At 39.2% G+C, this 17161-nt stretch overlaps 2 protein-coding genes across 2 annotated transcripts in view; both read right to left on the bottom strand.

Annotated features, from left to right (window-relative positions):
- smad10a (SMAD family member 10a) overlaps positions 1-14262 on the bottom strand; it is a 37019-nt gene extending 22757 nt beyond the window's left edge. The window contains exons 1-10 of the mRNA XM_057355708.1: positions 13482-14262; positions 11105-11350; positions 5972-6146; positions 5823-5846; positions 5266-5484; positions 4955-5161; positions 4692-4787; positions 4525-4578; positions 4241-4424; positions 2551-2719 (exon numbers count right to left, since the gene is read on the bottom strand). Of these exons, the coding sequence (XP_057211691.1) occupies positions 2551-2719; positions 4241-4424; positions 4525-4578; positions 4692-4787; positions 4955-5161; positions 5266-5484; positions 5823-5846; positions 5972-6146; positions 11105-11341 (1365 nt within the window). The 5' untranslated portion in view covers positions 11342-11350; positions 13482-14262. The remainder of the gene's footprint in view (positions 1-2550; positions 2720-4240; positions 4425-4524; positions 4579-4691; positions 4788-4954; positions 5162-5265; positions 5485-5822; positions 5847-5971; positions 6147-11104; positions 11351-13481) is intronic.
- A 268-nt stretch (positions 14263-14530) lies between these two features.
- On the bottom strand, positions 14531-17105 carry snapin (SNAP associated protein). Its single transcript, XM_057355724.1, has 5 exons — positions 16978-17105; positions 16386-16513; positions 16137-16183; positions 15870-15988; positions 14531-15747 (listed from the first exon to the last, which is right to left on the bottom strand). The coding sequence occupies exons 2-5, from the start codon at positions 16499-16501 to the stop codon at positions 15640-15642; spliced, it is 390 nt and encodes a 129-aa protein (XP_057211707.1). The 5' UTR covers positions 16502-16513; positions 16978-17105; the 3' UTR covers positions 14531-15639.
- Between the last annotated feature and the right edge of the window lie 56 nt (positions 17106-17161).

The following is a 17161-nucleotide window of genomic DNA, read 5'->3' as shown; positions in this document are numbered from 1 at the left end:
AACCCCATTCTGTCGGTTCGACACAACGTCGAGAGACCGACAGAAAGGGAACGTCTTGGTTACGGATGTAACCTCGGTTCCCTGATGGAGGGAACGAGACGTTGTGTCCCTCATGCCACAACACTGGCCGCCCACCCCAGCGGTCGGGGGAGGATGCTTAGGCTCCTCAGACCAAAGGTGAATGAATGAGCACGCCGGCTTCCCTCTTATACCCGGACATCCGGGGAGGAGCCTCATGACATTTTCCAGCAGAGAGAGACGTTGGAGAGAAAGATCGTCTAAAAATCACCCCCGAGGAGGTTGCTTTGATTCAGATCAGTATGCGAGTAACATACTAACATACCAAGATATGTTGTTGTGTAATGTTAGCTGTGTGACGGAGAAGTTTTGAGCGTCATTAAGCGGGTTTCCATCACTCTGGTTTTATTCACATTTTGAAGTTTCGCATCAGAAATGAGTGATGGAAACGGCAAATTTCGAATTAAAAACCCTTAATTCACAAAAAAGAAAAACCACCTCAAGCGAGCGTAAAAACTTTTTTGCGAAAAGGTTAATGCGAATAATGGGAGATGGAAACGCATTTGTCGAATAAATTCCTCCAAAAAGTAGCGTAACTGCACTATGAGACTGCGTAACCTGACTAACCAGACTACTGATCTTGTGACACAGCATCAGAAATGTTGTGATGGTCATTCTTAAATGCCTGAGCAAAGTCGTCAAAGTATTCTGTAATTGCCTCTTAGAACTGTCACGACTGTTTTTCCCAAACAGCAGGCATCCACAAAAGCACCGCATTTATTGTGTTTCGTAATCGTCGGCTTGCGCAAGTTTTATTATATATGAAAATTATTATATTCAGTGGCTTCTCTTACTTTTCTTACTGATATTTAGTAGCAGTTTATTAGGAAGTGAAGGTTGACTAGTTGGATGGAAACGGTACTTATTCGAAAATGTTTTATGCAATATTCCAATTTTGCGCATAAGCTAAATTCGCAACTTTGGATGGAAACCCGGCTACTGTTTATCTGGAACCGGTTTAATATTGTACTCGTCCAGATACTTGAGAGAGAGAGCGAGAGCGAGTTAGAGCTGAAACTGGAGAGCGAGCGAGAGCGAGTTTTACATTTACATTTTTTTTTACTCTCTTACTCGATGATGAATAAACTTTCAGTTAATCCGCGGGTCACGTGCGTTCCGCACCAGAGAGCACAATCCGTACGGATCACGGCTCATCCCGCGATCTGTTTCACCACGATACCGCAGCGGAGAGGAAGAGGAAACGCGTGTTTCCTCTTCTACAGATTTGTTTGTCTACAGATTTGTTTAGGGCTGCTGTACAAAACATGCCGGCGAAATCAATGTATGTAGGGCCGCTCTGTATGTAGATATAAATAGCTTATTCTAAGGTATTACAAACATAATGGTTCATTACGTAAGGTATTTATACACCTCTGAATAAATAGTTTTGTATATTATATTGCATTTCCGTCAATAGATCCTCGTAAAAACGCCGTATTGTTCCTTTAAACCCTTGCAGAGTATTTTCTCCAATAAAACTGCAGTTTACCACAGACAGTTTAAAGAATGCAGTTTTCAACTGCCTTTGTTTATGAATTCATAACCCTGTAACATGTAGGGATGTAATGATTCACTCAGTTCATGATGCGATGCGATTAACAAAATGATCTCACAATGCGATTTTTTCACGACTTTTGTAAAATATATTTTATGTCAAATAACAAAACTGCAATTTTAAAACAAATTCCAAATCATATAAAAATGTATAATACAAAAGTCTCTTCAATATAAACAAACTAAGACTTTTTCTGTGCTTTTCTTGGATTTTCTTTACATTAAAGAAAGATCAGCATTTCCACGTTTACCAAGTTTGCAGTAAACACAGCGGCCGCTGCTGTTCAAAACATGTATTGCAATTCATTTAACGTCTCAACCGACTTGAATCGTCACATATTATAATCGACTTTCAACTGGCTCATGGTGACTCATTACATCCCTAGTAACCAATCACGTAAACAGATTTGAGCCATAGATACAGTATGTAAGGATGGCGCAAATACTCGGCAGTGAAACGATCACTGCTGCTGGTTCAGCTCTGATTTTGCAAAATGAGCACTCGCTGCTTACACGTTGAATGAGGCATCTATGTACCTCAATGGTCAGAGCTTACAATGGAGGGAATGTAGGTGGGGACAAATTTGCAAATTCATGAATCCACATATACTAAATATAGCAAGGGTGTAGAGTTACATTCAAGTAATTTTAAGGCATGAAGAAATTATTATCACAGAAAAAACTTTTACATATGCTATTCTAATGCTTAAAGATGAGTTTGAAGTGAAAAAATTACTGAATGCAGTGGGACTTTAAATCATCAGCGGATGAGAAGTTTCTCACATTCTAAACTAAAAATCTAAACTGACAGGAAACAAAAATACACACACATCTACAGTATAAAATGCTATTTATTGTCTGTCAAGTCTACCATTAACCATTACACTCTGCAGGTTGGGCGAGGAGACTGTCACTGACCTTAATGTAGGCCCCTGGGTAGATTTTGTGCACGGCGTCTCCAGGTGCTCTACCCGCCTCTCTGTCCAGATAGTAGCTCTGCACGAAGACGGCGTGATCACTCATGCAGCGCATCCACACGTCACCCTCTCCACGACACTCCAGCTGCACACCTTTACCTATATGCAGTCTGGAGACAACAAATTGAAATCAGTTGTATTAACCAGTTATAATATCAGAAGCATAATCTTGTGCATAACATTTTATCTATTTGTTTAATTATTGTTTACCATGGTGTCGAGAAAAATTCTGGCACAGTATGTCTTTTTAGTGGTGTGTTTATATGCAAACATGAAACCTGTGAAAATCATTTAAATCTAAAAAAGGACTCATACACACGCACACGTGAACACACACACAAACAGGTTTTCATGCTTTATGGGGGCTTTCCATAGACAGAATGACGTTTGTACTGTGCAAATATTCTTTGCTTAAATCTTCCCCTAAACCTAACACTAAAAAAACTTTCTATATAAAAAACACAAAATGTATGAAATATAAGCTGATCATGGGGACCAATAAAAATGTCCCCACCCTGTAAAAAAAATATGATATTACTATCTTTGTTGGTAGCACATAGGGCTTCCCTTGACCAAACACACACAACCACTAGGATTTGGCAATATGTCTGAAAAAATAATTTAAATATAAATATTAAAATATACATTTTTCCTGTACTTTACAAAAAAGGGAAAAGGGTCTTATAAGTTAGTCATCAAATTTTTTCCCTAAAGACTGGTCATAACTTCTTTAATCAGTTACACAAAAAGGTAGTGGTCTGATTGATATCTAAAAAAATGCTAGTCAGTAAGACTAGTTCTTAAGACGTTTATGCAGCTGGCCCCTGTTTTCCACACTGTTGTTTAATAAATTAAAAGAAAAGAAAACAGAACTATATTTAATCATTTATATGAACTCATATTAAAAACACAATTTAGCAGCACGATTTAAGCTATTTACTGTAGAGTTTTTTAAGCTAATAAAATGAGACATATTGACTTCTGTCAGTTTTGAACCAATTCATTAAGTTTCTTTCTTGGCTCTGTTGTTGCTCCTTGCAAATAATTAACAAGCACAAATAATCTACTGCCATGGTCCTCAGAAATGAATAAAAATAGATATAAAAGCACATTCCAATCATCAGTTATGCTCACAGTTGACCTAGTTCAATCAACAAACTCAAGAATATTCATAGTCTTTCTATCCACCATCTAATCACCTTGCACATCAGTGTGACTCAGAGAGTGATTGGCTTTTTAGGTAACTTGCAGCCAATGATACTGCATGCTCTTCTCACACTATCAGAGCTCTAACAATCACCCACTTCCAACTCACAACGCCAACTATCGTCTATATGTGTTTACGGGACTAACATACTGACAGTGCATGATCACTGTAGCATGTGTGTATTCATACTTGCTCTGCTCATACAGCAGGCAGCTGTGTAAGCAGATCTTGTCCCACCAAATGTCATGACCATTAACATATTAAAATGTGTCATGACTGAATCTTATATTGTCAACAAATGAATATTGAATATATTGTAAATATTTAATACATTGCATAACCCTAACAACCCCAAATTGATACATATACATTATACTACTGTAAATTGCTGGCTAAAACAGTTATCAGAATGTGGCACATATACCTGGCTCGTTCACTGGCGTCTGTGCGGTGTACATTACTAAGCTGACCCAGGCAGAAGCGGTCTCCTCCTGATGGGTCCACATACCCATCAATCGTCACCACTGGACAGCTGGAAAGGACTTTAAACATCTCCCCCACCTGGACATCCATCTCAAAGTATGATATGGAACACCAAAATTCAGGACCTATGGATGCATCACAGGAATATGTAACAGCGACTCATATTAATAAAAGTTTATATAAGGTGTATATCTATGTAAAGTTATGTTTTTTCAAAGCAGAAACCTGGATGGTTGGACACTGGAGGGGGGAAAGATGCTGAGCTGTGATGCTGAGACCCTGATAGAGTAAAAGTAAAGTTCCAAATCAAATGGGTTCTTAATAAAACAATGATATATTTGGATGCATGTGTGAGAATTTGAGAATAATGTTATTGTTTTTTGCAAACGTACAGAAATGGGGGTGATGTAGAGGCGGCTGATGACCACGCCCATTTTGCTGGGGTCCAACAGGAGTGTAGGAGGCTGTGCTGCTGCCTGTCCAGGTTGCTGCAACAATTTAAAGAATAGATGAGCCACTGAGATTCTGTGTGAGTGGGGCTACCCAGTGCAATGCGACAGAAACAGGAATAAAACAAAATGTGTTGCAGCTTGTTTGAACAGAAACTCAGATTAGCGACTTGTTGGGTTTTGTCACATAACAGCAAAACACTCACTGTGAAAGGAACCCTGTGTTTGAGAGTGTTTGGAGCTATTATAGCCATTCTGGTTGGGTGGAGGCTGAGGTGAGACCGGGGTCTGTGGGGGTCCGTGTGTGGGGGTGGAGGGTGGAGGTGTGGGGGTCATGACCTGACCCTGAGGAGATGCAATCTGTAACAGGCCTTCACCATGACCTCCCTGCATTGCCATCATAGAGCTTGAAGCTAAATAGGAAGAAGAGTGTACCAAAATCTTTTAAACTGTGTAAACAGTTGGGATGCTTAAAGCTGAACAATTCAACACCCCACAGTACTATGTTTGTACTTACCAGTAGGGGAGAGGGGAATATTGGAGTAAAGAGTAACTGGTGGGGGGGCACGTGTGGGTTCTGGGGGCAGTTGGAGAGGAGGAAGTGGCTGGCCGTAGTGATCTGGAGGAGGGATCTTCATCGCCCCCTGGTGGTCCTGCTGGGGAGGAAGACCTGGGAGAACATCCATCTGAATGCAGTCATGGTTGTACTCTTCTTTTATCAGTCTGCCAGAAGGACCTAGACAGCAGTCAGAGAAATGAAAATTTTGAAATGACATTTGAAATTGACAACATCAAGTTTACTTTTGGACCACTGTGATTTTTGCATAAATACATAAATGTGATTATTATAATCTAACTTTGAGATAACAAGCATCAAATTTGATTTCAACCATTGATTTCACTATGACTTTAATCGTTGACATTAAAGACTGTGCCAGTCAATAATAAATATATCAAGGTTATATTTTCACATAATGTGGGATGATTTTCAGAAAATGTAGTAGCACTGAAATACAGATTAATTACAAGTACGTTAAAGTGTAAACTTTGATCACAGTGTAATGCAGAACTCACCTGTGTTTTGAAGACTAAGACCAACTTGAGGTGTTTGAACAATGCAAAAAGACCGGAGAGAAAACTATGTTACAAATTAGTTTATAAGGGCATTAGACGGTAAAAAACAGTGAGTTCAAAAATACTTGCAGAAAGGACAGCAGGCTTACCAATACCGGGGGACACTACTCGTTCATAATGGTAAGGGTTGACACAGACATTATCATATTTGAGGTCAAATGCGTACTGGCAGAATTTCACATGTTTCAGCTCATTCTTGTGCAGGTCTGGCCAGCGCCACAACCGTGCATAGATTACGTGAGGAAAACCCTTACGGCCTGCAACCTACAGAAAAACAGAGATGAGAAAGGGAAGGGAAAGAGTTATACAAAGGTATTAGAAAGCAAAGTGGATTCAGGGTTTTTACAACTTATAAAAGTATAAGACTGTATTGAAAGTTTGTATTTTTTCACACAATTATCCTGTGACAACAAGAGATAGATAACCTATCACTTGATCTGTGGCCTGTTGCCCGTTTAGTTTTTAACCCAGGTAAATTTGCATTTAGTTTGAGCAAACTCTGTGTTTTCGGGCTTTGAACAGAAACATAGGACAATATAAAAGAGGAGAAGGGGTCCAAAACTGACACAAGCCAAGGTATAACTCACTCCTGAGCACTCAATGCATTCAGTCAAACTTCTGCTTAGAATACGTCACACAAGAAGGGTTGAACATGAGCAGATACCTGTCAGGAATTTAGTAATCCAAGTAAACATAAGTGAAAGTGACCTATTAGTCAGATATGGTGACCCATACCCAAAATGTGACCTCTGCATTTAACCCATCCAGAGAGTAGTGAACACACACACACAGCAAGTGGTGAACACACGTACACCTGGAGCAGTGCCCAGGGAGCAAGTAGGGGTTGGTGCCTTGCTCAAGGGCACCTCAGTCGTTACCCGCCGGCCCTGGGAATCAAACCGGCAACCTTCTGGTCACGAGTCAGACTCTCTAACCATTAGGCCACATAAGGTCATGTGTTGACTTTTGAGTCCAGCTGCTTGTGTAGTGCAGCAGGGAGGACGTGCCTGTGATTTGATAATCCTTTGTAGATTAACACAAGAGGCGTAACACTACAGTTCAGTGAAGGGATGAATCCAGCTGTCTTTGCCATAAGCGTCCAGACTGACAGAAGACAGAAATGTTGTGGAAGATGGGGGGGGTAAATATCTGGTGACTTAAGTTGCTACTATAGCATACTGTAAGATATGATAAAAATGTTATACAGTAGACATGTTTCAGTCCTTGTTCAGACAACAGCTATTCAAAAATGTATTTACTGGACATTAAAAGGGGCTTTTAGTTGAAAGGAAATCAAAACAATCTATGTACAGGCCAGGGTTTGAATCTTGACACGTAACAACTGGTTTCAGATTAAAAATGTATTTGTATGTTGTAGGGGGCTTCTTTTCCAGGCAATACAGCATCAGTTTGTTTTGGGAATGACAGATACAAGACCTGCACAGTGGTCAGAAAGACTTTAAGGCATTCCTCTTGCAGACTTTTCCTGACACTTGGGGTTAAAGTTATCCTAACACAGTAATGAAGCCTCCTAAAATAGCTCATTACAGCCAAATTAGACTGTAGCATGGCATGTATCCTTTGCAGAGAAGGCGATCCTAATCCAACAAGCTCTTGCTTATGCTCACTTTGAGTTGCTATGTAGAGTGTTCAAGTAGTCATTATGAGTTTGCATTTTAGTAGGATGCTGCCATAGATGCCACCTATAAAGACAGCAGGCGGCCAGTAGTTCACCAGTAGTTCAGTTCTATACCTTAAGATGCCCCCCTTACAAACATACAGTGTTGCTTTTATTTCCATGGCCTGAATATCATTACATCTTGTGCATAAAAAAATTGAATGTACTATCTACAACCAGTCCTTCTACACACAGAGAGGAAAAAATAGACGCCCTTAAGTTAACCCGGCCCCTTTCCTGTGTTTTAGACAAAACAACCTTCACAGCCACCCCTTTACCCCTCCCTCCAAATCTGCTCATACAAAGAGTGGGGAAACTGCACACGCACCCTCCTACTCTGTAAAAACCATCACGTTTTACTTTGAGGCTGTTGAGGTTTACAGTCAAAAGCATTGTGATGAATGTCTCTATTTGTAGATGCTGTCAATCATCTATGTATCCATGGATAGCGATGCTAAGGGAATGAAGTTATTAGCATTGCATAAAGCTTCAACTGCATCTTATTTTTCCACATAAAAGCAGTGTGTTTAAATATGTACAATGTGAATGTGATTAGCATTAAGTTATTTACTCAAACTTGAATTATCACAGGATTCACAAAAAAAGATCTGGGGTTTGTGATTTGTGTCAACCGTTTAGGAAAACACACGGTCGTACAGCTGATATTGTTATAAAGATAAGATAAACCTTTATTTGTCCCATAGTGGGGAAATTTCAGTGCTACAGCAGCAACAACATGAAAAAGTGCAAATATAGAAACAATAATGATAATAGTAATAACTCTATCAAACAAATAACACACTCGAGCTAGGATTTACTGAGGGCAGCTCTGATTGTAAAGTCTAACTGCAGTTGGGAGAAAAGACCTTCGGTAACGCTCCCTCAGACATTTGGGATGTAACAATCTGTTACTGAAGGAGCTTCTCAGGGATAAGACTGTTTCATAGAGTGGATGGGAGTCGATTTTCATCAAGGATGATAGCTTGACAACCATTCTCCTTCCTCCCACCTCCTGTACTGTGTCCAGAGACGTCCCAATGACTGAGCTGGCCTTTCTGATCAATTTGTCCAATCTCTTCCTATCTGCAGTAGAAATGCTGCCACACCAGCAAACCACTCCATAAAATATAACTGAGGCCACCACAGAGTCAAAACAGGTCTTCAATAGCACTCCCTGTACTCCAAAAGACCTCAATCTCCTCAACAGGAAGAGTCTGCTCTGCCCCTTCTTATAAATTGCATCCGCATTATCTGTCCAAACAAGTTTACTATTCAGACGAACACCCGGATATTTATAAGACTGCACTCTCTCAATGTCCTTTCCCTAGATATTCACTAAAGGTAGTGAAAGATATTTTTTCCTACGGGAATCTACCACCATCTCTTTGGTTTTCTCCGCATTTATCCGGAGGCAGTTCTTGTAGCACCAGTCCACAAAATCCTGGACCATTTTGCTGTACTCCCTGTCATCATCATCCGTGATCAAGCCGACGATGGCAGAATCATCAGAGAACTTCTGTTGGTAACAAGTTGCTGAGCTGGACATAAAGTCTGCTGTATAGATGGTAAAAAAGAACGGAGACAAGACCGTATCCTGCGGAGATCCCGTATTGCACACAATCAAGTCAGACACAAAGTCTGCAGGATGGTCAAAATCTGATTTTCTGCAGAATGGATTCAAACATCAACAAAATCATGGAACACTAAGTTTAGGAACTACACTTGACACTGGCAGCTCAAAGCTTAGCCAAAGTATTTCATTAGGTCTAATAGAACAAAGTTGCAGAGACTGATTACGTGAATTCCAACATATGACTTATTACAGCACCAATGCAATACAATTTAATTTAATAAAAGCTAAAAAAAAAACTACAACAAATAAATAGTGAAAATCAAAGGAATACTTGTTTTCACATTATTTCAGAAAACAAAAATAGTGTGTATTATTCACTGAGAAGACTGTCAGTAAACCTTGAAAGAAACCAACTGAAGGGGAATCACTTCTGCTTTCTGGCCAAGCGATGATGGCTATCAGACAGTGGCAATCCTATAAACTGGCTCAATATCAAACGATTAATCAAACGGTCTACTGTATCGATAGTTTTATATCACACTGTGAAACTCGCAAAGATGCATGCTCGCACACCAGAACTATGAAACCCATGAAATGCCTTTGCCAGTGTTTCATTTCTATCAAACCTCATAAGGGTTTTTCCTGCATAGAGAAATTGGAGGTGGCCGCTTCCGTCAAATGTCGTGCCGCCTCAGGCTCTCGCCAAAATTATGTTGCGAGTCTTCACAAGAAATGCTGCTTGCATTTATCAGACTGTCATTTGTAACTGCAGTTGCGACATTACGCCACAGTGGAGGCGCTGTTTCGTTATCAGCACACTGAGGCGCTAAAAAGAGTTCCAGAACAAGAGCCAGCCTGTGTTTCACAGCTGTTTGTTTTGCATCCAAGTACATCTTGAAATTTATTAAATTAACATGACGCACATCATTGTAATGTCTTTAGCTGTGCAGTTGGATCGTTGAATCAGCGTATACTGTACACAGCAAGTTCGCCAGTATGAACGCACATTGCGTTCAGAACGATTCGCACACGAATGACTCATTTGAACCGATTCATTTAAACTATTGAACTTTTCAGTTACTAGCGAATTTAAGAGATCCTTGAATCATTTAAAATGAACCACAGAGAATGCAAGATGTGAATGAGCTTTGCTCATTTAGAAAGACTGGTTAATTCAGTTGGCTATTGTGGGCTGAAAAGTTAGTTGAAAATGATAAAAAAAGCTTTATTTGATAAAAAAAAACATTTCTGTTTGGTTGAATAAAAGTAATGTTTTATATAACTTAATAATTGTCATTTTTATCCAATTTTATTAGAACTTTTAATATGTCAAACTCGAAGTCACTTTGGTTAAGCCACTAAAAGGTACGGTAGGCCTACGCGTGTGTACACGATCAGGATGGCACCACCTCCGCCTCATTTTGAGCCAGGAAAAACCCTGCTCATGAATCATCAAATTGTCAGAATACAAACTTCAACCCCCAAGCTGTAACATCCTAAGTCTGTATAAGCACAACAACACAGAGACTCTTTACCCATCCATAACTGCCTGTTGCTACAAGATCAGCAGATTCTGTAGCCATCTTTAAGAATCGGCTAAAAACACATCTCTTCCGCCAATACCTGACCCATTAATACAGTCTTCTATTTCTTGTCTACTTCTTTTTCTTTCCTAAAAAAAAAATTGGTACTTAGCTTCGTACACTGTGATAGGCTTACTGATACCAGTTTTATTGGACTTATGCATTGTTGTCTTTGTGTTGTTCTAATTGCGTCTGTTGTTTACCTCATTTGTAAGTCGCTTTGGATAAAAGCGTCTGCTAAATGACTAAATGTAAATGACATAAATCATATACTCAGCACTAACATTCAGAGGAATAAGTAAATTCCATATCTAGAAATATTTTTGCAAGTCACTACTTAGAATATAAAAACAAAAGTTTAGTGTCAATCACTATAACTTTAATTCACCTGTAGGCGTCCATCCAGCGTCCTCTGGATGGTCACACATTTGCTGGGATGGACTCCATTGGTGGTGATTGCAGTGATGAGGGAGTCCAGCTCATCCTTCTTCTCCTTCAGTTTCTTCACAAGGCTCTCTATAGCGCGTTTGGCAAAGCCCTCATTTTCGCCACCTTGTCTGTGGCACATGAGGCTGTGTACGATGCTGAGGCAAGCATCATTACTGTTGGGAGGGTTCACCGACATCCTGATGCTCTGACAGATGGGGAAACAGAACAGCAGCATCAACACATATCTTAGTCATGCTTCATACACAGTATGCTAACAGACAATATGGTACTGTATTCATGCTTCATGGAAATTTAAAGTAGAATCTCTTTGTGGAAAATAGTCATTCAAATTAAAATCCTGTGACCAGACTCGGTACTAGGCTGGCTCGACCGGGGGGCAATCATATATTCTGGTTGGTTGGGCATAGTTCATTGCTTGCATAATCTTTACATTCTTATTATTATTAATTGACAGATTCCATAGATCATACAAATAAGTATTTAATAATAAGGATTTGATGTTTTATTATTTTAATTGTCAGCTGGATTTGTTTGGAGGGACCCAAGAAAAATCTGGAGGGGCAATGCCCCCTAGCCAACCAAAACCACCACAACCCCATTACAATTCGTTACAATTTCAGAACTTGTTCAGAAATTGTTTAAATTGTGAACGGAAAGCTACAGTAATAATAAAGATTATCAATGAAAAAATTGCTTCAGAAGACTTGGAAAATAGAGCACAAGTCTACGTACATTTTTGGAGGTTTTTATAGAAATTGACAGGCCTTGGTCATTATAAATGTTTTATTGAAAGAAAATGTGAAGATTCCTTACAGACCAAAGCTTTTTGTGTGTTCCGTGTAAAAAATATTAGTATAAAAATGATTAGAGTGAGTAAATTTACAGAATTATCTTTTTTATTTTTGACAAATCACAGTGGACACATCTAAATTTGCTATATCCATTAATCTAGTGTCTGTTTCTGGTCTATCATTGCATACAAAACAGGTTGTCCCAGCCCACACCATGTTAGATTACACCCAGTTTGTATATTCCCCTATGAATGGCTTCCATAGAAGCTCTAAACATTAATTTGGCTGCCAATTTAACCATAAGGTGAGTAGAACTTCATGGCATTGGTCATGAAGGAGCCCAGCATGACATATTGCTAGCGCACACTTGGAAGTTTTTCTACAGTGCAGTTGTAATTGAGAAGTGACAGATTCTGACACTTAAGATCCCTGAGCATCATCCACACTAATCTGGGGAAACCTCTCTGAGACCCTTTTTATCAGACTCCGCTCTCCATGTCTGTGCAGGTGCCTGATGTGCATCCAGTTTCAAAATGCAGCAAAACGCAGAGCATCAGAGGAAAATTGGAAAGACAGAAAAAATACAATGATATTGGATAAAACAGAGAGCCAGGGCTGATTTTATATACTGCAATATATTTTAAAAAGCAATGGCTTTATCTTGTAGTATAAATAAAGGTCTAGCCGAAATACATCAAATTTTCACCTCTTAAGATAAAAAGGTAGACTGTGTATTACTCTGTTATTACATCATGTACTAGAGTAAAGCATAGCCTGGTTTAATAAGACATACAAACCCAAAACATTAGCATCCCACTATGATGAAACTCAAACTCAACATTTTATGGTCTTAAACATAGATCTTAATATTTAACACCAGAATGTCTAAAATGCAAGAAATAACAACAGGCCCAATTTAACAAGACTAAGCAAGGAAAAAACAAAGGTTAAACAGTACAGAAACCCATCCAAGTCATTCCCCGCATACCGTTTATTAACATTAATGCTGTTAACGTAAATGAAATGACATAATGTCACACAAAGTTAAAGCCAATTCAAACTGTTGATGTCTCTACGAGCGAACAAACGCGGTGAGCCCAATATGGTCGCGTGACGTCACCAGGTCCGCCGTCTAAACATTTCACGAGCTCGTGCTGAATATATGCTTAGCTGAAATGACGTGCAACATGTTCATGGGGTGCAATTCGCTAGTCTAATCAACAAAACCAAGGTGCAGTTAATAGCCTTTTGATCGTCAACTTGATGTTTGTGGATGGGGAGTGGGGGGCTCAAAACAGTATTGAAACGGTAGACAGTTATGAAATATTTCAAAGCTTAGAACAAGGGCAGCGTGAGAGTTATTACGACACAGACAGACACACCTTTGACGTAATTTTTATGTTTTCAGAAATCATAATATATCCACCAGACCTAAAGCCGAACCTCCGGTCCCACTCATTACCACTGGTGCAACGTGCATTTAAAAATTGATGAAATAAATTAATGCAAATGTATAATACTCACACATCAGTCGGATTGTTAAGAGAATTCAGACGTCTGTTTTTTGGACAAGGACGAAAAGGTTGAAATGTGTGTCCCCTTCCCCCTCCAACCTCTAATGTGAGACTATCGGAGTCGATACGGGACTATCAGGCTCGCTGTCTCCGTCCGCGCATCCTGCCCGCTCACCCGAAGCCTCACTCCTCGATCTCGGTATAATAACAAAAGCAGGTAGACATTGTGCGCGTGAGCGTCTCGCCAGGTTCCAACCAATAGGGACTCGAGTCTCAGAAGAACTGCGAAACTCAGCCAATCAGGGTGCAGCTCTCACGGCTGGGCCCCCAGGCCGAGGTCTGTCTGGGTCGCGTCTGGATTGACATATCGGCGCGACTGTTTTTTTAAGGTGGCGCCGCCTTGATTACTCCGCCCCATATCAACCTACCCGACTCTCCAGCACCGCCCCCTTTATGACCGCTCATTCCCATCGATGATTGAAATTTACAACAGCCAGTGACGGCTACGTTTAAACTGGCTTTACAGTGCCGCGTGTAATGCTTCGGTCTCTTAAAAATTTGAGGCCCGGTTTCACAGAGACAGCTTAGCCTAAACCAGGACTATGCCTTAGTTTAATTAAGATATGTATGTAGCTTTTATGAAAATGCCTTAGAAGAATAACTTGCATTACTGGTGTGCATCTCGAGACAAAACAATGGCACTGGTATTTTTAAAGATATTTCTAGCCTTAAGCCTTGTCTGTGAAACCGGGCCTGATTGTCCTACTCTACTCGAGTAAGTAAAGGCACGAAAAATGAGGGCAGCACTGAGGTCTGAAAGATATTGAAAATTTTCAGGATTTAAACAAATGTTGAAAAAAGTCCCGTTTTTTTAGGTAACGTATCAAACGTAAGCAGATTTGAATACTGACCATGTTAATTATGTTCATTACGTCCATTCAAACACATTCAACGCATAGACCACCATGCAGTGCAAATGTTTCAGTTCTCTACCATTTTTTCTATTCCAATAGTTTTTGTCTTGCCTCTGCTGTTTGTTCTAAAATGCATTTTCTGTAAAGTTGCCTTTAATACTTTCAAATAAAATTATTACAATACAATTTGAATTTAAAATATAACAATTACCCCCAAATTACATAATGACTTACACATAACATGACAATGCATACTTATTAGCAACAGAGGCTCACAATAATATCCATATTTCAAATAATGGGATATTACCAAAGTCACAATTGTAACATTTCACTACATAAGATAAAGGCCTTCAAATAACTCATTTACTAGCGTTGTTGTAGTGAAGTGAATTCCAAAATCTGTCTTTAATCTCTCATCAACAGTGACTTTTTAGGAGGCCCCTCATATGATTCCAACTTCCTCTTAAACATATTCCCCCTTGACCTTTCACCTGTCCTGAAATCTTTTCCTAACTCTCTCTTTCAGATAAAACAAGAGGTCACCTTCAACTGCCCTTTCTCCTCTCCTATTACAAAGCATTCCTTACTTACATAAGAAATGTATACACCTAAGATTTTACTACTGATTTAATTATAATGCAATGGAATGCCATGGATGCCTGGAGGAGATCATTTTTCCCTTAAAATGGCATATTAACAGATCTCATTTTAATTAATATGACTAGTGACTTGCAACATCAACCTACATAATGATTAAGGTTATGATTATAAACTAAAGAAGCAAAAAAAAATCAGTTGGAGGTATACTGTACAGTCTTTTAAACATCTAAGACCACTAATCAAACAAAGTTTTTGAAAACAAAGTTTGATTAGTAATGTTTTGAAGGATTGCTCAATATTTCTACAAATGTACTGTTGAAATATCCAATATATTAGTGGCAGAAAATAACTGCATAAAGGTGCAGACAGAGACAGCAGATCCATTCAGTACTGATAAATTACCATAAATATTTAAACTCTAAATCAATAATTTGATAAACATCACATTTCCGCTAGGAAAAGAATCCATATATTATATAAAATGCTGTCACTGACTTCCTAAAACTTAAACTCATACAGCATCAATATAGTAGGGTGGTGTTGCAGCCATAGCCTAGTGCCTTTCAACAATGAAGGAAAGATTCTGCAATTTTACAGCAATGTCCATGGCAATGAGGAATGCTGCATTCCTAGTTTCTGAGATTTCGGACATCACGGTTTGCTGGGAGAACGTGGGGAAAATGCTCCAGATGCCTCAAGCATGGTCTTCCTACGTGCCGTCTCCTTAGCAACATTATGGTTCAACCTTCGCAAACGTTCCTTTCAATGTGCATCAAGAGGATAAAATAGAAAAAAAGACAGTGAGCCACATGTCTACGTACATTCTATGCCTTGTAAATGCTTTACATACAATGCATTAGTTCCAGCAGTGGATACATTACCTGTGCATTTTGAAGTATATTGTTGACAAGCACCACTCTTCGCCTTGCATTAAGAAGTTTTTTAACATACGGGTCTAAATCAAGTGCCACCTTCTGGTGTTCGTTGATCCTACACAACTCTGAAAAGAAGCGTGCAGAAGTAAAAGAAATGACACAGTAGCCGTGTAAATCCTTTTCTAATAAAACGAATATACTAAACAGCTTATACAGAGTCACTTGAATATATGATTAGTTATATTGCTACATTATTTTGTCAAACTTACTTACCGGTTGCCAAATTGTCAATATGTTCTCGAAGTTCTACTTGACTTTCCCTGTGGGGATGATAATAAATTAAGCATAAAAATCATTTTAATAAACTTGCAAATAACGTTAAATAACATGTTAAAAGCATGTCACAAGTCACAACATGAGTCACGAGACCTGTCCTGTTGACAATCATTAGCCAGTTAGCAAACACATTCTCTTATTTTAAAACTATAAAAAGCATAAAATACGAATCCTATAAAACAATACCTGACTGAATGCACGTGTAAGTCAAGCTGCTGCACTGCTGGTTCCAAGAGATCCAGCAAGCCTCCAGCAAGAGCATCTTTTCCTGATGGAGTCTCAACCACCGCTAACGCTGCCATCTTTACAGTGCGCTTTAACCAGAGCAGCGAAAGTCAAGACAGACTTTAAGACATATACAGTATATCAAGTGTGTGGGAAAACGTGCTGTACGATTGTTTGGAAATCAGCGATTGTCCTAGCGCAAATCTGCGTCACACATTGGTGACGTATCAAATGGCGCAGGCGTATATATATATATATACACACATAATCGTGTATATTTGATAGGATTGTCAAATGTTAACACATTTAAAAAATATATGAAAATTTTGTTGTTTTCGGAAAACCAGTTATATGATGCTTGGATGCCCTTGGCCCCTTCGTCATAGCTTAGAGTACATACATGTATTTTAGCATATTGTGAATACTCCCTCGTTTGTAAATCGTTTTGGGATAAAAGCGTCTGCTAATGTACACTTGTATACAAGTTATTTTTATTGTAGGTATGTGTATTAATGTATTAATTATCATGAAGTAAGCGTTATTTTTTACTTACCAGACATGTACTGCACACATGCTGCAACTTTTAATGAAATAATACTTGTGATACAGTATTTTGGACAAAGCCTCGAATCTCGTCACTGGTAAATCTCGCGTAGCGGTAATGCACCTATTACGTTGGATGCCAGCCGCCGTTAAAAACCAAGAAGAAGAAGAAGTGGTAAATCTCGCGATGCCTG

Source organism: Triplophysa rosa, linkage group LG16 (assembly GCF_024868665.1).
Source record: "Triplophysa rosa linkage group LG16, Trosa_1v2, whole genome shotgun sequence".
Lineage (NCBI taxonomy): Eukaryota > Metazoa > Chordata > Actinopteri > Cypriniformes > Nemacheilidae > Triplophysa > Triplophysa rosa.
This window is presented reverse-complemented; position numbering and strand designations above follow the sequence as displayed.